The sequence below is a fragment of the Sceloporus occidentalis genome, unplaced genomic scaffold, assembly GCF_023333645.1.
Source record: "Sceloporus occidentalis isolate IW3139 unplaced genomic scaffold, rSceOcc1.0.p SCAF_5, whole genome shotgun sequence".
Classification (NCBI taxonomy): Eukaryota; Metazoa; Chordata; class Lepidosauria; order Squamata; family Phrynosomatidae; genus Sceloporus; species Sceloporus occidentalis.
The window spans coordinates 19,789,681-19,810,222 of record NW_028316985.1 but is presented as its reverse complement, the minus strand read 5'-3'; the positions used below and the strand labels follow the sequence as shown (position 1 = coordinate 19,810,222).

Genomic DNA, 20,542 nt, shown 5'->3' with positions numbered 1-20,542 from the left:
AAATAAGCATTTGTCTTCTCCAGCAAGACTCCTATGTTTAGCAGAAAAAGTGGAAGAAAAAGCTGAAGAGGAAACAAAATCAAATTTTGAAAGCAGCCCATCCTAAAGAAAGGAACACACGAATATTAAAAACAGGCAAAAAAATGTGAGATCAGCAAGTTATACATACATCTTGCCAGTTCCGGAGGGGAGGGGGGGGAGATAAAAAAATAATAAATATGAATGCTTTATCTTAATATTCAACTGAATATTTTCCCCTTCAACTTCACAAGTCAAATTGATTTTAATTTCCTTTATTGTAGATCAGTGATTGGCAAACTCTGGCCTTCCAGGTGTTTTGGACTTCAGCTTCCCAGATTTCACAGCGCTGGCTGAGATGGTTGAGGAGCTGAAGTCCAAAACACCTTGAGGACTAGAGTCTGGGAATCACTTCCATTTTCTTTCAAAAAAATCAGTTATATTAGCCTGTGCTTCCTATACAATTTTCTAATGAATTTGAAGTTTCAACAACTTTGTTTTACTGAGAATAAATATTCTGGCTTGATCATTCTTTTCAAACCACTGCATTTTTCTTACTTTATGTGATATTTGGAAGGATATTTGTCTTCTGAATAAAGCTCATCCAAGAATCTGTGTGCATCAATGGGAGAAAGTCCAGCTTCTTTTGAAGTATCAGCTACAATCTCTTGAGTTACTGAAGAGGTTAGATATTTTTCAATTTAATTTTTAAAAATAGACAAACGTGTACTGCTTCTTCAGCATGCAATAAAAACTTAAGAAATCTGTCTGCATTTTTAGGATCAAGATGGGAATATCCCAGAGTCAATTGGTGGGCCCTCAAGCCCTCTGATTTTATGGAAGTTCCTACACACCATCTTGTACTGTCTATATGAAGTGCATCATGCAATCTTTTGCAGATAGACAAAAGTCAACTCAGTGCCTCATAATTGATATGCTCATCTTTGAAATCTCAAGTATCAGATACAACAGAAGGGACACAAAAGAATCAAGGCAGAACACTACATATTTTATCTTTTAGAAAATCCCAACCCCTGCATCTAATAAGACTGGACACTATCATTACAACACTTATAGAACTGTAGAAGAATGGAAACACAATAGATAATGAGGGATGGGGAGACACCACTATGACCAGTTTCAGCCACTAACTTACAGCATAAACTGGGAGACTGCAAGGACCAAGATGCCTTGCTAACAGAACAAACCCCAATGTGAAGGTAGCACATGAAATTATTATTTTTTTACCTATTTAAAACACAGGCAGCAGGTGGAGCAAGGATGTGGGAAGTAATGGCTAAGTTCCTTGTACTACAAGGAAGGAATGAAGTAAAAAAACCAAGCCTGCAGGCAGGTTTTCAATTAGTGAGCCTCTCTTTCTTTTCTGTGCTGCTGGTAACCTTGGTTAAGTATAAAAACAAAGAAAAATAATCTTTTTTTTTATAGAACAAGTCAGTAGTCCAAGAAATAGAAAAAAGTAAAAACCAGTCTTTTAAAAATGGGTTTACTAAAACAATGGTTACCCAGGACACACACCCCCAAGCCATTTGTTTTGCAGAAATGCAAGGGGGAAAATGTCAAACTGGATTTGTAGCCAAGTGCAGGCTTTTAATCTATCGAAACCTAAAGGCAGAGAAGCATGGTGCAATCTGCATCTGTGGACTGCTTTTTAGTACTGTGAAACTATAACTGTGTTGGGAATACTTGTGAGTTGAAATTTTCATAGAAGCATGTCAGTGTGAAATTCTGAAAAAGCTGGACTGCTCCCATGTACTCATGATGACCACTTTACCAGCTGCACTTGGCTTCAGACAATTTGGTGACAGGGTATTGATATGCCTAAGACAGAGGAAAATGGCTGCAAGTGCGAGAAGGAGTGTTTTGCCAAGGATACCTCAGTTACATGTTAATGTATGCATGAGTCTTCCCAAAGAAGGGAAATCACCCCAAAGCAATTAGGATAAACATAAAACCAATGTTTTCAAGATCTAAAACTCCTTTGCCTTCTATCAAAACAGGAACTAATTTTTTCCACCCATTCATGTCCCCTCCTACATGGTGCTTAAAGGTGATTCCTTTTCCACACAACCTAGCCTTGGTGCCTCAGCATCGTGAAGATGCCAAAAGGGAGCCTTCATTACCTAATCCACCTTCCAGTATGGGGCAAACTCATGGGGCTCAAGATTCTCAACAATGCCACCAAATTTAAATAACCGAGGCAGCAATGCACATAGTCCATAGGCCTCACATCTGCTTAGTCTGAAGGCAGAAGCTACACTCAGCCTTTCTTAGGAAACACGGGAGTAAAAGTATTGTCTGGGACATCCAACGGGGTGTTATCTGCATAGCTGGGTCAATATCCCTGTGCCCACGACATCCCCTTCATGTAAGAGAAGCCAGCTATATGGGGCCAGCTCCGCTATGGGGCTGTACGTCCGCAGAAGTGCAGCATTCCGAGTGGCTATGTTAGCTTCACACCACCTTCTTAGAGTTCCATTTCCCTAAAGTCCCAGCAAGACCAAGCAGCTGCTAACTTGTCTCCTTGAAATCCTCCATGGGTAGTTTGTAGGTGACCAGGAAATGAGGTGGTGGTGCATGTGTTGGACTACCTCGCCCCTGCATCTGTTTCTTTGCACAGTTTATACAGATATAATCTTCGCTCTCTGCCATTTCTGGAGAGACACCAACACAAACTTGATGAAACCACTCATCACAGCCACCATCGCACTGCACCCAGTCTACCTGTAAAAGACAACAGATGTAAGTTAAATATTCTGTAAGAAATGAGGGCAGGACACACACAAAAAATGCCAGTCTCCAGTTTAGCATTATAGAGGCAGAAAGATCTGGAGAAATTGGGAGTGCTATTTAGAGGTGACTAGAAAAGCACAAGTTAATGCAATTCATTCTTTACCAAATCAGGCATCCTCAGATAACAGAATAGAACGTCCATCTGACCTAGATCTTGAGTCTGACATCAACATCACTAACTATACCAGAAGCTTCCATACCTGTATCACTTGATCCCAACTTCAAAGCATCTCAAGGGGACAGAATGAGGAGTGCAGAACACTTGGCTGGGAATCTACCAGGGGAGAGATTGACCACCAAACCTGGAAGCTCCATGGAAATGGGTGGGGCCCAAGGAGGAGTCTGTGAGAAGGAAGAGCCCCATACTGTAGGGTTACCTAGAGACACTTCGTTTTTTAAGCCAAAGCACCACAACAGTCTCCCATGGTTTAGATCAGTGGTCCCAAAACTGTGCTCTTTAAGGGACTTTGGATTTCAGCTCCCAGAATCCGACCACTGGTCCACATGGCTGAAGCTTCCAGGATCTGAAGTCCAAAATCCCTTAAAGGGCACAGTTTGGGGACCACTGGTTTAGATGTTGCAACTGTATTTCTGTTCCCATGTGAGTTCAGGCAGTGTTGGTAGTGAATGGGTATCCTGAGAGTTCTTTTGCAATATGGTTATACTTTACCTGTATAAACATTCATATTTGAGAGAATTGTCTGGTATGAGGAAATGAGCAAAATGTCTTACATTTCATCACCAGCATAAATGGCATTGGACAGAAATAATGTTAAGTGAAGACATCAGCACTGTTCTAGTTCTGAAGTGAAACTTCAAGCATGTACGTCAGAGACAGACTCTGGAAACAGAGTCCATTTCATATTTATTACTACCACCTCATACCTACTTTTCCTGATTGAACGTTAACATACATGGCTTAATTCACATACTAAAAGAAAAATAAGTTTCCAAACTAAAGGGAGACTCTAAAGCTAAGGGGTAGTAACCCATATAGAAATTCTTAGTTTAATCCCTAGCAACTCCAGAGTTCTAGTTTAACAACACAGGTCGCCTGCTGCCAGTTTCAGTAGATTGTACCAGACTAGATGAGTCAAAGTATAAATTGTTACAAGACCCACTGTGAGTATGAATGATTTAAATAAACCACTCTGTTTCACCACTCTCTTGTAGTAGCAGCAGATCCAATGAACTCATGATCACCTGTGAAATTCACAAGGCCCCTTAACTTATGTCTGTGTTGAAGACAGCATTTCTTCCACCTGTTGTTATTCCTCCTTCTTCTAAGCCAAGACTACCTTTAAGGTTCTAGCACAGTGAAAAACATTCCTGTCCAGGTTTTTTGCATGAAGGTGGTAGAAGATTACTGGCCACAATATAGTGACAGGACAGTGACAAGATAATATAAGAACAAAATGGTGGATGTGTTAAAATGACAGTTAAGGCAAATAAAGTACAAGTATGCTATCATTAAAAGAGAAGTACAATTGTAGTTCTCTATACTGAAGTTTTCATTTTATCGACTGAAAGAATTTTAACTTTGGCAATCTGATTTTAACCTAATCTGAAGGGTGAATTAACTACAGTACATTCATAGATACTCCAACATTTGAACCCACTTCCTCCTTCCTTTTTCAGTTTAAGCTTATCTTGTCCCCAAGTAACACAATCCAGGGATATTTTAAAAGGTGTTGCTTCTGTCTTCCTTCCTGTGGGGTGCAGAAATGCTGTTCCAATCTGTCATGGCTGGTGTTTATAAACAGTCAGGGATTAAACAAACATTTATTATCCATTCATTTATTCTGGATGAGGCCACTGATACTGTGTACATTGTGAGACCTGGCCCAACAAGGCCTGGCTTAGGTTTTATTCAAGTATCCAAAGAGAAGTGGTGAGAGGGAAGTGTCAGCTATCGGTAAAGGTATCTTGGCTCTTCTTTAAGGAAAATGGTGTTTAGTCCATCCACTGCAGAATGTATTTCCATAGTCCTGGGGGTTGGGAAGAAACTGTGTTAGCCAATCTCAACATACATGCTAAGACCAGTTCATGAAGGCTGGGTTTGAATTTCCTGATCCCTACAATAAGCATGGATCTACTGCAATACCTGACTCCATTCACATGTCAGGATGTGCTTTGGGTTTCATATGATTCCCTAGTTTTATAACAAACAGACTAGTGGGAGAGATGGGCAACATTTTTGCTGTCACCAGATCATTACCACCTGAAGCCCTCATTTGGGTGGCGAAAACAGCTTCTTATGATGGCAGGACATGTAAAAAACAGCCTCTGTTCAGGATCTCAAATTCCAGCAAGGCTCATAAAACAAAAATGAAGTGGCCTTTCACCTATCCTGGCCCGAATCCATTTAGAACTCTGTCAAAATCAGAACTATGAAATGAGCTCAGAAACAAACTAGAGCCACTGCAGTTGGAACCAAACAACAGCAGGGCAACTACACTTTGTAGAAGCTGTAACAAACATTTTTTTATGGGCAGCCTCATGTAGAGGAACTTTAGAGCAGTGTAACTGGGTTATTGGTCTGACTAATATGAACAGCAGCAAATAAGAGTTGCTCTGTAAAATCCCTTTTCACCTTTTCACTTACAGATGACCAAATCTGAAGAGGCAAGAGAGCCTATACCTACCCATAAGATTAACCAATCAGCACAGCACTTTCTTTCTGTTGCCATTGTTCTCTGCTTAGTCACATCCGGTAGACATTTTCAAGTGAAATTGTATAATCGAAGCTAGTTCTCTAAAAAGTTAATCAACCTGGGTTTTAGCCTAAAAATGCAGAGACTGCTTTCTGGTTTATTTATTTATGTCTCCAGCAGAAAAAGTACTCTACTATTTTTTTACCAGGTCAGTCTGTAGACTTTGAAGTTATTGGCCGTGAGGTACTTATGTCACAGTCATAGGATTGTAATTCTTTGAATCACTTGGGCAATTTTGTTCATTAAGAGAGAAATCCCAAAGGCTAGATCTCTCTCTCTCTCTCTCTCTCTCTCTCTCTCTCTCTCTCTCTCTCTCACACACACACACACACACACACACACACACACACACCAACTTTCTTTATGAAACTCTATACTAGTTATATTACACATACACCACTGAGAGAGATCCAGTGTAGGTTCAGACATTATCCATGCTATACTTTCATTTTCCATAGTGCAGAATCTGGCACAGAGGAAAGGGCATCTGAAGCTTGTCAAGGCAAGATGGAAGTGCCAACTTTTCTACCAATGAGGTAGAGAAATGGGGGGTCCAGTCATAAATGGTGGGAGGGATGGCTGCTATTTCATGAACTTGGCTTTTCAAATTTGCAGCACTGTTTGTGGCAAGAGCCAGAAATGTGTTCTACACTTTGTCTAGTAAGGTAGCTTCACAACTGTATTCATGTTTAGGGAACCCATTCCTGCCTCTCATCCCTGGGACTTCTGTGATGTGAATTCTTTAAAACTTCTGCTGCTACAGAAAGGCAAGTCAATCTCTGGAATCAGTTGCATCTGTAATATCTCCCCTGTTATTCTAAATGACCAGCCTTGTGGAAGAGTACCACTTTTCATCAATGATCTTTATGATCACAGCAGTGTATCTTAAGGATAACAATGCAGTAAATTAGAATAAGGGTAGGCAAAGAGACTTTCTTGACTGTCATATTCTGCCATGGGGCTTCTCTGCCTATGATCTGCCAATGCCTAGCCATCTCTTGCCACCAAAATACTTATCTAGGCAAAGTGGTTAGTTGGCAGTGATACGTATGAGTTTGCAGCATATTTTCAGCTAGCTAAGCCACTGTGGACAGTATGGGCAATCAGACCCAAAAGACAGAATGATTTAAAAACATCACCGTGTTAGGTCTATGCAGCTAAATCCTGCAGCAAAGTCCTGCCTTTTGCAGCATATGGAAATTTCTGCAGCAGTTCATACATCTGTGCAGGATTTACATTTGAAGTGTTGTCTGCAAAACTGCAACTTGATTTTAGCAAGAACCACCACTCTGGCAACTACAGCATATGATGCTCACCTGAACCCAATGTTCTCCCCAACCCCAACCCCCTCCCAGAATGAGCAGGTACTACACATATGCAGCAGCAGGCATTGCATTAAGGCACAAGTGAATCCTAACTATGTGCACACATAAACCTCAGAAGCAGCTTTGTGGAATACTCTCTGACGAGAACCACAAAACTACTATGAGTTTCAGTGTTGTTTCCAGTGGACTGTTCCTGCAGAGCTGAAAACCGGAATCCAAGACTGCTCCAAGTGAACCTGGAAAAGGTCTCCAGGGCGGAAGAGATTTAATTTGCTATAATCCGATCAGTTCTAAGAGCTCTGCAGATTTACCTCCAGCAAGAAAAGTGGGGCAGTGCAGCATGTGGCTTCCCTCAACCTGCAGACTCATGGCTCACAGGCTTTATGAAAGGGCTTTTGGAAGATTTACTTTGCTAGACGAAGACCACACGGGCAGCTTAGAGACTTTCACTTCGACATACACCATGCCTTGGGAACAGTTCTCTCTCAAGTCTGGAATTAACTCCTGGGTACCAGTCAGCAGGTTTTCTAGAGTACCAGCAGGGAAGGAAAGATGAGGAAATGGGAAAGCTTACCAGATAGAAGAACTGTTTTCAAATTCACCAATTGTTTTACTGCATCTCTTTAAATGCCTGCCAATGTTCAGAATACAGTTAGCAAGACTAAATTCTCCTTTTGCACAGTCCAGGCAAATGCATAAAAGTAGTGCAATACCCATAAAATTTGCTACTTGTTGAAAAGAAACAAGTACCTGTAATCTTTCCCTTTTAATCACCTTATTACAAAATGCTATGACACAACCCTGAAGTCTCAGGCAGGCTAGCAATGACCCCTGCAAACACTCAGCCAAGGTGACCCACCTTGTCTTTGCAGGGCCTCTGGCAATTCTGTGCAGCACACACTGCATTCTCATCATCCGACTCCTCAGCTCCTGACCAGTCATACTTGGAGGGAATATCCAGGACTTTCTTTTCCCTCTTCTTTTCTGTGCACTCTTTCACCAGCTCCACCTTTGCTGCAGCTGCCTTTTCACGCTTCTTTTTCCGCTCTTCCTCTTTAGCCAGTTTCTTGGCCAGCTTGTTTAGCTCCTTTGTCTTGTCCATGGTCAGTTTTAGCTTTTTCTTCTTGGGTTTTTCCAATTTCTTCAGTTCTTTAGATTTCTGCTTCATTTCAACAAAGAGCTGCTCTGCTTTCTCTAGCTTGCGCTTGCGCTTCCTCTCAGAAGAATCTCTTCCCCGCATTTTCAAAGGCTTTTCATCCATGCTGTCATCCTTCAAGACACAATTGAACAAAAGAAAGTTTAAAACCATTACATAGTTATTCCCATAATGTGTCATAAAAATTAGCTTTTTTAAATATTACAGAACTTCCCACCAGTCTATCACATTAGTCTCTAGAAAGGTGCATGCACACACCCAGTTGTGATGTATTTTAATCACACAATTCATTTAAAAAATGGAGTTAAAGTGCCATTCCCTCCCTTTGGCCTCACTGCTTCACATTTCTGTCACTAACAAGAGAAGCTAGACAATACGAATCTCAAAGACATAGCTGTACAGCCATATTGGCTGTACAAACCAATACGGAGGGCAGGCTGTATCATGTTTTAACCTTGTAAGCTGCCCTGAGTCTCATGTCAGAGAAAGGTAGAATATAAGACATATTTTTAAAAATAAATTTTGAAAGTGCTGTGTAGAGACTTAGTGATATGTGAAAACAGCACGAAAAGCAAGTATAGTAAACCTACACAAGAAAGCTGTATTACAGAAAGAAGCTTTACAGAAACTAAGAGAAAGACTGGACAAACTGAAGCCTGCAGGCCACGTGCAGCCCCCAATCTTTTTAAGTCACTCAAGTCCTCCCAAGCCCCCAGATATTACCCACAAAAGATTTAACTTTGTTTTTAGACAAAAACAAAATATACAAAACATCCTAAGACACTGCTTGTAAATCATCCCTGAAATGCACACCTCACCAACAACACAAGAAACACGAACTTGCCAAAAATGAACCAAAGATTGCCTAAAAACACCAGGAAATGGAAACTGGAGATAAATTCTAGTTGTTTTGGTGTTGCATTTTCAGCTGAAAATGTGGCTGTGCACAGGCAAAAACTCTCTTCCCAACAACTGCCCACTACTGACTTAAAGGGTGGAAATCTCACAGGGATAACCTACCATTTCTGAAATGCAACTTTTTAAGTCAGTTCAGAATAGGACAACTAAATAACTCTCTGGAGAAAATAGATATCCTTACCTCCATGATATGAAGAAATCTGTCCTCAGATGGTGGATGAGTTGCTTGTAAGATGCGCCAGATGTGCTGGGTCTCATCCAGCGATACCTCTAGAAGGTCTCCTATCATCATTAGATCTTCTAGTTGTAATTTTGCTCCAGGAGACAATTCAAGTACAGGAGGTTCTAAACTACGAGGCACTAGAGGACTTTTACGGGGTTGTTTCCTTGGGGTATTGGAAGCTTTTGGAAAGGTCAAGATAACACAGGACAAAGTGGAAAGAAAGGAGAGAGAATGTTTACATTCGTCATTAATGTAAGGATGACTGGAAACTGTTAAAACTTCAAAAGTGTTGCAAATATCCTATTTATTATCAACTGATGACAAAATCCTCCTGAATTATAAATAGGCAGAACATACTATTAGTATACAAAAAACAATGGATGCCTATATTAATTATTTAGGTCACACAAACCATTCACAAGCCAGACAATTCTTTAGATGCCACACTGGAACAGAAAAGAACATTACCTTGAGAGCAGCTTTTGGAAGCTGACGAATATGCATGTTCAGCACAGAAGGAGGGGGCTGTCCACATGTGTGTTACAACTTCTTCAGATTTGATTGGAATTTCTTCATCACAGAAGAGGTTTGGCTCCAAACTACTAGATGATTTTACACTGGCATTGTCCTAAAACAAAACACAGACATATAGGAATATAATGCAAACCCAGTCACCCTGTCAATACCACTTAGAATTGCTGTCTGGAATGCACCAACCTATGTTCACATAAAACATACAGTACATTTACAGAAAAATGGGAAGTACTTTGTTTCAGTAATCATAGCAGTGGACAAGGAAATGTCAACATTACTTTTAAAGTGACAAGGCAGTTTTTCTTTTTTTCTTTTTTTTAAATCAGTTAACTGAAGTGAAAACTATGTAGTAAGATTTTTTTAAAGTGCTACAAACTTCACATCAGACCTTGGATCACCTTGATATGCTGGCCAATTTTACTGCTAAGCTACATTAAGTTGGCTAAAGTTTCACACCAAAGGAATAAAACTGACATTAGCAAAACTGTTCAGAGCTTTATATTTTAGTACCAACCTTTATATCATAACCATATGCTTCCCTAATGTCTTCATCTGAATCTGTCTCCTCATCATCATAATCCAGAGTTTGATGTGGAGATGATGACACACTACTCATTGCACGGTTAAAGCCAGATTGCTGAAAACTAGTCAAGTGACCCTAAAGGGCAAAAAACATATTGTGAAGAAAATGTCACCATCATCAACACACACACACACAAAAAGAAGCAAAACAAGCTCCGTCAATGAAGATAGCCTACTAGAAGTAGCAGTGCATACATTCAAGAATCTATCAGTGGAATTCATATCCTAAGGAAGAATAATCTTTAACATCTAAATAAAGGCATTCCAAGAATAAGACCTGGAACCTTAATTTCTAATCCTTACAAGAAAAATGTAGGCTGACAACTCCAAATGCTCTTCTCTAGCTATTACTGCTGGGATCATTGTTATAATTTATTTCTTCACTGTCACAACTATTATCATATGAAACTATAGGCGCTAGTAACCAATCATATGTAACTTTGAAGAATCAGAAAGTAATTGACAACTACAATACTGGCTGAACCCGCACTTCAGAATTAATCCAATTTGACAAAACTTTAACTACCATAGTTCAATGCTATGGAATCCTGGGAACGGTAGTTTTGCAAGATATTTAGCCATCTCTGTCAGAGAGCTCTCATGCCACAACAAGCTTCAATTCCCAGAATTCCACAACATGGGAGTTAATGTGGTGTTAAACTGCAGTGTGGATGCAGCCACTGTCACACAGGACAATGAACATCAAATTTAGAATCCTATTTCTAATTTCTTCAGACATAATTAACACTCCATTGGCCCAACAGAAAAGTAAGGGGGAAAGTCATCTGTATTATCAGATCGCAACTTCCGCTGGTAAAGGAACAGTATTCTTCATTAAGTTCACATTCTCAAGGCAGACAGATAGTAACAAGGAAAGATGTAAAGAATGAATAAAGATTTTTTATAAAAAAAAAAAAAGGTTAAAGGAATTGCAAACCTATAGAGAAAATGAAACAGAAAACCAAGAGAATTGCAAACTGGAAAAAAGAAAGAGTTTTGCTACTAACCCATAAACAATATATTTTATAATCCCCTAAATAGGCATTCATGTGTGCATTCATGATTATTAAAACAATCCTGCTTGTAGGTTTGGGCATTTCTGGCACTGAAATATGAAATTTTGGCTCTTGGGATACATTGATCCTGCTGATCAATGTATATTCTATGTGCTTGAAGGAAAAGGTCTGTGGTTTTGAACATTTATTACATAACAAACTGGGGTTTACTCAGCTCAATGCAGCTATTTGTATTCCAAATGAATATCTCCAATAAACGGTATTACCTTATTCTTTTCAAGACATATGGGGGAGGGGATATTCTCTGCATGGCACAGAGGAGCAATTCACTTTACAGTTGGGAAAAAGTCCTCGCATCAGTTCTCAACACAATTTGGTTATAGTCTGAAGCCTGCATTCATATCAGGCAAAGTGATGGCTTTACTATGTGTCTGAATGTAAACAGCAGATATTTTCAAAAAGAGAAAAACCTATTACATACAACAGAGAAACAAACCAATGTGGCATACAGTACATGAGCTTTCTACCTGTAGATCAGGATTAGCTGCTGCTTTCTGAAGCTCTGCACTGATTATTTTCTCAGTTTTTTCTCGGGCAGCCTGTTCCACCATACGCTGGCTTAGTACTGAAAGCTTGGCTAATGCAGAGGACAGTTCATCAGTAGCCAGAGCTTGCCTTGCTCGGTCTTGCCAACTCATAGCCCGCTCAGTCAAGCATTGTAATGCCTCACCCTCTGGCAGCCTAACCGGCAGCTTTTGCAAAGACACTAATAATGATAAGATCGTCTCAAGCCTGGGCCTCCGAGAACGCATGCAAAGTGGACACAGGAACTTGACTTCTTTGGCAGGCCAGCTGGAGCCCTTCTTTTGGGTGCTGGTTTTTGGGAGGGGCGCACAAGTACTGTGAAACCAGTCCTTGCAGAGTTCACACTGGAGCATGAACCCACTAGCTGTTTTGCGGCAGATGCAGAACTTGATTTCCTCAATGCGATCCACCATAGTCATTTTCGCCAGGTTGGCTTCCCTGAGGGCATGCATGGCTTCAACCTCCTTCTGTTCACGGTCCTTGAAGACAGCCACCTATTGAAAGAGGAAAAGCTGATAACCTGCTAACTTTCCATTTCCTGTTCTTTGGAGTAGATTTGGTGTACTGTATGTAAAACATTCATGTAGTGTCCTTCCATTGGGTACTAAAAATGACATATAATTCAAATTGAAAACAGAGCTATTCAGGCCTTAACAGAGAGGCATGTTCCACAATCAAGGTGCTGCTACAGAAAAAACTTTGTCTGAAGTTTGCGCCATGCTAATCTCTATAAGAAGATGAGACACAACGGGGCCTTTGATGAGGCCAGCAGATTATGAGCAGGTTTTTAAAGGAGAAAGTCTTTCAGACGGTCTAGTGAAAAACTGGACAGCTTATAAAGAAATAGAAAAGTTTACTTTCTAAAGCAGGCCTGAAACCAAAGGCTTTAACCATGCTGACAGAATTGATCTTTCAAGTATTTCTTAAAATGGGATCACTAAAATGCTATCAGGCATTAATGAGGACTAGGTAGGTGGTTCACACTTCCTTAATGTTCAAAGCATGGATATGTAAACGCAGAACACAAAAAAACCCCTATATAATGAACATTTATAAAAGTAATCGTCACAAATTTTTAAAAAGCTAAAAAGATAACAGAGGGCTCTTGGAATTAAATCCAGCCTTAGTTTTACCTAGCACAGATCCACTAGAATCAACAGACGGAGTTACTTTGGGCTAAAATGTCACATCAATGTATGTACTCAAGGTAGAAGCAATGATGGATTTAAATCCTAGAATGAACACTAGACTTATTAAGGAAGATGACATTAACAGGACAAACAAACTACTAAAATATTAGATTTCCAGCGTGAACCTGAGTGATCAATAAAATCCAGAGAGTTCTATCATTCAGTACACTCAGATCAATTCTCTATGTGCACATCTTTAAATATTTCCAGTATAAAGATCAGGATGGGAGCCACCTTGAACCCCATTCTGGGAGGAAGGCAGGATATACAATAAATCCAATAAATAAATAAGATGCAACTCCACTTAGTAGCTTTCAGTAGCTTCTTCAGGGCAAAAACCTGTTCAGTGAGCAAAGCAATAAAGTTCTTTCAGAAATATAGCTAATCTATAATTAGCTAAAATGTCTGCCTCAAGTAAACACTATAATGAATGTTCAAGTTCACCAATAACCCTATAAAAGTCAAAGCCAAACTTATGCTGCTATATTTGCATACCACAGCTGCAGTGTCCCTCGTCTCTTCCAGCCCATCTTCAAGTTCACTCAGGGATTCCATGTCAAGATCCTTTTCTTTCTCCTTCTCAATCAGCTCCTTTACTCTTTTTCGCCTATTTTTACTGCTCCCATAAACACCAATATCAGTTCGGGGGCTCAAAACCTGCAACCAAAATAAGAACATTTATAAAACATGTCAGTAGCTCTGAAAAGCCTTGAAATTTTGGAAACATATTTGGTTCAGAATTTCAAAGTTGGCTTAGATTGGTTTGGGACCACATCAATATTTTTAAAAAAAATTATAAGAAGAGCTAATTAGTTACTGAACTTTTAAAAAAACTTTAATTTCAGCCAAAATAGTGACGTTTTCCTTAAGGCAAACCCTTTCCCTGGTTCTGAGGTTTCTATTTTCAGCTGTGCAAATTTAATATTTCTCAATCTGCAGAACCATGACAAGAAACATTAAGACATCAGGATGAATTATGCATGTAGTAATTCCCATAACAGAAAGCTGGCTGATAGCCCCAATTACCTGTTCATCACTTAGAAAGAAATAACCATGTATGTTTCTTCAGGCCCCAGTACAGGACCATCAAGAACTAACCTGCAAGAGTGTGTAGCTTGAGTTCTTCTTAAGGAACGTTCTGCCTGTGCGTTCTCTCCAAGCACGGGCTGCTGCAACCTGTGAATCGACTTGTGGCAATGCATCAAGGCGGACAGGTATCAGGCGACCTTTTGCAGACAAATTCTCTAGTTGCTCTAGATATGCATAGTTGCTACCATTCTAGGCAAGGGAAAAAACAGCATAATTCTCACCTACACAGCAAAATGAACTTATCTCAGTTTATTTAATTTACACCTCACCTTTACCCTCCACCCCCACAAACTCAAGATAGCTTAAAACTGGATTTCAACACTGTGTTAGAATATTTAAAAATTTGTTCCTGACAGCAGAATAAAATCAATTTAACCAGGCATTTAAAAAGATTACTAAGAAAATTCAGAGATCATTGCCTGGATTCCCAAATAAACACAAACTTAAAAACTTAGTTCAGTTTGCACAGTGAAAAATACACATTAAATAATTTCACACATACTTCTGCAGTCCCTATACTTATCATGTTTTTTAAAAAAATACAATTTCAGACCTCCCAACTCTTAAAACAAAATAAATTAATGAAGGCCTTCTTTTTTTGAAGAACAACAGGTACATATATGTTTTTAAAAAATTAAAGTTACAAACATTCTTCAAAAAGAACCTGTTTAGATTTTCCACAGCTAAATGCAGTTACAAAGGCTGAAAAAAAGATGAGAGAACAGTGGATGAGAATTGAATGCTTGTAACAGCTAAATAGATCCTCAGCCAGAGACTGCCTTCAAATGAAGAAATTTAACAATAAATATATCCATTTATTATATCATTTTATTCTTTATTTCACTGCTTTACTGTTATACTGGATATGTTTATTGTCAGCCTTCTTGAGCATCTGTACTGAAATAGAAAGACATACTATAATAAATACTTATTACAGTTATGGTATTGCTTGCAGTTAATCATACCTGAATAGCCTCCACTTTGGCTGTCCAATCTCGAGCTCGCTGCAAGGCTTCTCTCAAGGCCAGCACATTAGGCAAGTAGGCTGGGATATTCTTTGCTTCACTGACAATGCTCTCCAAAGCTGCTATGCTTTGTCGAGGCCTACAGCAAAGAAGAAAAGAACTTGGTTGGCATAGGTCCTTGCTTTATTGTTAGTATATTGAAGGTGAAAATGTTCAGATATGGCAATGGTTACAGAAGCCTAAATTGGCTACAGCTGGAGTCCAGAGCAGCAGCCGGATGCTCAAGGTCAACTGAGTAGGACTAAATGTAAATATGCTATGTCTTCAGTCTGGAGGGATTGGTGTCTGTGGTGCATAGCAACTTGTATAGGAAGAGGCTGGACTTAGTGGTCACCTCATGGTAATTCTGTATATAAGGAAAACGCTGTTCTGGTCGATTGTGGGAGTTTGGGATAGTGTGGTGTGACAGTAAGAGTTTTTGTACAATAGTGATTAGCTTGTATTTATTTGAAACAAAGTAATAAAGCCCTCTAAGGAGTGAACTACTGGAGAGTGATTCTTTGATCTAGCAGCTGTTTCTCCAGGCATTGTTCCAGCAAGCTGAAAGCCTGGAGTTTTGTTCTGTTCCTGTGTTGGAGAGATAACCAGCATCTTCATCCATTTGGCACCAGACTGGGATATCACAGGCAAAGTTCATCACCCAAAATATCAACATGTATAGCATTTATCAAATAAAGCCATGACACTAAAAAAGGATGCAACATATAGCCATCACCATACCAAAATTATGTTTTCTTTGTCACAGTGCACATTCCACTGATAACTCAGACCCTTGTACAGACCAGCCTGAAAGGCTGGCCTGAGGGCAGAGTCAGGGAATAGTGTCCTGATGACACAAACTCAACTTTGCCCCCCTTGCAGCGCCCTGATACCATGCGCTGCTCCAGACGACGTGCAACTTCATGACATGCCTCTGGTGCTGCGTCCAAATGATGCAGCACTGAAGGGGCACCATGTAGTCTCATTGCTGCTGCTATTTTGTATGTGTGTGATTAAGAAATAGAACTTAATAGTTTCTGTGGGGTTTTTTGGGCTATACGGCCATGTTCTAGAAGAGTTTATTCCTGATGTTTTACTGACATGAAGAGATTAGAAAGCTGGGCCAAAGCTAACAAAATGAGTTTCAACACGGAGAAATGTACGGAACTGCATTTGGGACTGAAAAATGAAATGCCCAGATATAGGATGGGTGGGTGACAACTTGCTGAACGAGACTACGTGTGAAAGGGATCTTGGGAGTCCAAGTAGACCACAAATTGAACATGAGTCAACAGTGTGATGCGGCAGCTAACAAGGCCAATGCGATTTTAGGCTGCATCAATAGCTGTATAGTGTCTAGATCAAGGGAAGTAATAGTGCCAGTCTATTCTGCTCTGGTCAGGCCCCACCTGGAATATTGTGTCCAGTTCTGGGCACCACAATTCAAAAAGGATGTTGAAAAACTGGAACGTGTCCAAAGGAGGGCAAGTAAAATGGTGAAAGGTCTAGAAACCATGTCCTATGAGGAACGACTTAAGGAGCTGGGGATGTTTAGCCTGGAGAAGAGACGGTTAAGAGGTGATATGACAGCCCTGTTCAAATACTTGAAGGGATGTCATACTGAGGAGGGAGCTAACTTGTTTTCTGCTGCTCCAGAGACTAGGACCCGGAGCAATGGATGCAAGCTCCAGGAAAAGAGATTCCACCTCAATATTAGAAGTAACTTCCTGACAGTAAGGGCTGTTCGACAGTGGAACAAACTCCCTAGGAATGTAGTGTAGTCTCCTTCCTTAGAGTTCTATAAACAGAGGCTGGATGGCCATCTGTCGGGGATGCTTTGATTTAGATTTTCTGCATTGCAGGGGGTTGGATTGGATGGCCCTTGCAGTCTCTTCCAACTCTATGATTCTATGATTTGGATACTGAGGTAAACTACAGTCACACGTCAGTTAACAAAACGTCTGACAGCATGGGGAAGATGATAGAGGGTGAGAGAAACAGAGTTTGGGTGCTGGTTTACAGCAGCATGTCTGCAGTAAACAATGCAGTAAGGCTTAAGCTGAAAAAAACTTATTCTAGCCCATGTAATTGCCGCAGTGTGTGTCTGCTTACAACAGGCAAGGAAAACAGCAATTGCCTCCAGAATCCTTTATTGAGCATGTGTGAAAACAAAACAGAGAAAAAAAGAGGAAAGATAAACCTGACTCAACTATCCCCAACATGTTAGGGGGCAAAAAGTATAAGTCTGACCACAAAAATGGAAGGAAAGTGGAAGCTGATGAAAATAAAAATCATCCCTGGATTCATTTTGGGAGAAACTTTTAAGTGGTCTATAAAGGATTCATAATGGTTTGTTTACTTATCCAAGGCTTCACTGACCTGGCTGTTTAATTTCATGCATGTATACTATTAGTTTTGGATTAAAAGTTTGCAGAAACCTATTGAACTATAATTCTTTTTTTGGTACAGGAACCTATCCCTGTTCTTTCCATCTTATTTGATACTCTGGTACCACATTTCCAGTTAAATACAGAATGCTCACAAACATTGCTAACCTGTACTGGAAAACATTTGATAATGTATTCTCATCCTCTAATGCTCTAGATAGTATTTCTCCCATCTGCTGCCCTCCTAAATGTTTTAGACAACAGCCATTATCAGTATCTGCTATGCTGAATGGAGATGATTGGAATAATAGTCCAAAATACCTGAAGGAAACTACTTTTGGGGTAGTCTGTGTCAGATTATCCTAATACAAAACTGTCACAACTCACTTTGAATAAAACTTTGTCTTAAAAATCACTTCACTCCTCCCGCAAGGGGGGGGGGAATCAGTATTCCCCCAAATTTCCAGTCTTCTTCACTGGAAAATGGGAGGTCGTGTTGAGGCGCTAAAAACAAAAATAACACCCAATTCCCCAAATTTTCTCTCATGTGTTTACATCTTTAGTAGGAATTTAAGTTTCATTTTAATGGAAGTTAAAATAAAGTCATGTTTCTATCTTGTAACATTCAAGAATTAGAATATGAATATTTTGGTTTCCTCTTCAAATTACAGTTGTCCAGCAGAGGCATCATTACTTGAGAAAGTGCTACATATGGTTGCTTTGGGGGGCCTTGACAAACCCCTCTATGGGTAGTTCATGAAGTTTGCCAAGACACATTGTGACAAAAGGGCCACCACAAATGAAAAGTTCCCATGAATGGTGAGCAAAATTGCCAACAGTTATACTTGCCTTGCTTGGAGACAGACTTTGGCTTTCTCCTCCCACCTCTCAGAGACTGTAAGTAGCTCCTGCAATTCAGCCATGGCTTTCTCCACTGCATGATGTGGTGCCAGCCCCACTCCTGAGTCAATCAGCTTTTTCATCACATCCAAGGTGACTCTCTGAGGATCTGAAAGTGTTGCTCGCACTTCATCCAGCCAACGTGCTTGCTGCAGCTCTTGCTTCAGTCGAGGCAATTCAGGAAGTTCTACATAGAGGCCAGTGCCCATATCTATCAACATCTGTAACTTGGATGAGTCTGGGATTTCATCCATCATGGCCTCCTGAGCACGTTCATGAAATTCTTCAACATCATCCAGCAAGTTCTATAGGAAGATTTGGTAAAAGATGGTTGTTTGGCATAGGAATGATAACTACTACAAAGCACAACATAACTCTTACCTAGGTATGATTACAGTAAGCCAGAAATTCAGAAATGATATATCCTATCTCTTTACCTTCTATTATCAGTCTTTCCTGGTAGCTTACTATATGGTTGTTTCTCTTACTCTATAACAATCAGAATGAACATCTTAACCAAAAGTTCATTTTTTGTTTTAGAACTTACCAATAATAACAAACAAAGAATCATTTAGACTTGCAAAGAGATTTACAGACATTTATATGAGCAGGGGGGAAAACCCAGGGTGAAATGGAAAATATGAATTAACACAAAGGAAAGAGGAGGATGAGGACTTCCAGATATAAAATTACAGTATATTATTAGGCAAGAAGTTGGTCTTTGTACTGTAATCAAGAATAACTTAATATAAGTTGTAAGTAAATTGAAAATTTATTGTTTGATGTATGAAGATCATGGAAACAACTGAGTTTAATACTAAAAGAGAAGTAGCATAAAAATTTAAATGTAAATGAAAGAAAATCAACATGTAAAGATATATAGAAAATTGATATGTAGGATAGATTTAATATTTAAGGATGATTGTTTAAATTTTAAAATGTTATTTAACTGGAGTTTTTCTATTTAATCTGAAACTAAATAGTATTTTTTTAAAAAGAAAGGATATATCAAGCAGTATGTTAAACAGTTATGTCTTATGTTAAGAAAATAAACAGACTACGATGATAGTTTTAGGGAGCCCTGTCTGTCAAGGCTGTGAAGTTGACATAGCAGGTGCAAGCTCAACACTCTCGTGTCCTTTGAAGTAGCAGACAGAATACTTGTTCATTTACTCCAACTTGCTTACTGTTAAATATGACAACTTTCCACACAGAAATACTGTCATTGACTACTACTGCTGGAAGTGATCATCTCCTTTGGGCTTTCTTAGGAGCTAAATTGATCAACTCAATGCTTCTCAATGGCTCAAGAAAAAGCAAGCACCATCAACTGAACAATCTGCTTATATCTAATTCATTTATTTCTATGCTGACTTTCTCTGAAAAGGGACTCAAGGTAGCTCACAATATAAAAACACATTAAAACAAACAAAAATTAAAACAATTAAAATAAACTACTTAAAACACTACAAAGTTAAAATTTAAATATGCAAAAGTTAAAAAACATAATGTAAATCAGCACACACACCCCAATAAAACCAGGCTAGCGTGCTTTTAAAAAGCCTGCCTGCATAGAAATATTTTTACCTGCCGTCAAAAAGCCAACAGGGAGGGGGCTAGTCTAGCCTCCTGCAAAAGGGAGTTCCACACGGTGGGAGCAGTTACTGTTTGTTTATTTTGTTTGTTTGTTTTTTATTTATATACCGCTATTCCAAAGATCATAGCGGTGAACAGCAAGTAAGCTAATTAGCAAATAAGCTAATTTGCCCCCAACAGTCTGGGTACTCATTTTAGCGACCTCGGAAGGATGCAAGCCTGAGTTGAGCTTGGGCCCTTTTGCTGGTCTTGAACTCGCAACCTTGTGGTTTTGAGTGAATGGCTGCAGTACAGGCATTTAACCACTGCGCCACCAGGGCTCCTACTGAGAAGGCTCTCTCTCATGTCCTCACCAAGCGAGCCTGAGGTGGTGGTGAGACCAAGAGAAAGCCTTCTCCTGAGGATCTCAGGGCTCTAGCTGGTTCATATGGGAAGATACGGGTCTCTCAAATAGTCTTAACAATACAGAACCCAGTTCAAGCATTTGCCTGAGC

The 20,542-nt window shown here is 39.7% G+C and overlaps 1 protein-coding gene across 4 annotated transcripts in view; it reads right to left on the bottom strand.

The window, feature by feature from the left end:
* Positions 1-1,006: 1,006 nt before the first annotated feature.
* LOC149311733 (lysine-specific demethylase 5A) overlaps positions 1,007-20,542 on the bottom strand; it is a 61,198-nt gene continuing 41,662 nt past the window's right edge. For 3 of the 4 annotated variants that reach the window (XM_089527795.1, XM_089527796.1, XM_089527797.1), the window contains 10 exons: positions 18,402-18,757; positions 15,127-15,265; positions 14,171-14,350; positions 13,568-13,729; positions 11,825-12,376; positions 10,214-10,357; positions 9,634-9,793; positions 9,124-9,344; positions 7,728-8,138; positions 1,007-2,760 (listed from right to left, as the gene is read on the bottom strand). In XM_089527795.1, coding sequence (XP_089383921.1) covers positions 2,548-2,760; positions 7,728-8,138; positions 9,124-9,344; positions 9,634-9,793; positions 10,214-10,357; positions 11,825-12,376; positions 13,568-13,729; positions 14,171-14,350; positions 15,127-15,265; positions 18,402-18,757 — 2,538 coding nt within the window. In that variant the 3' untranslated portion in view covers positions 1,007-2,547. Of the gene's footprint in view, positions 2,761-4,449; positions 4,818-7,727; positions 8,139-9,123; positions 9,345-9,633; positions 9,794-10,213; positions 10,358-11,824; positions 12,377-13,567; positions 13,730-14,170; positions 14,351-15,126; positions 15,266-18,401; positions 18,758-20,542 lie in introns of those variants that run through there. The other variant, XM_089527798.1, reaches the window with a different exon arrangement.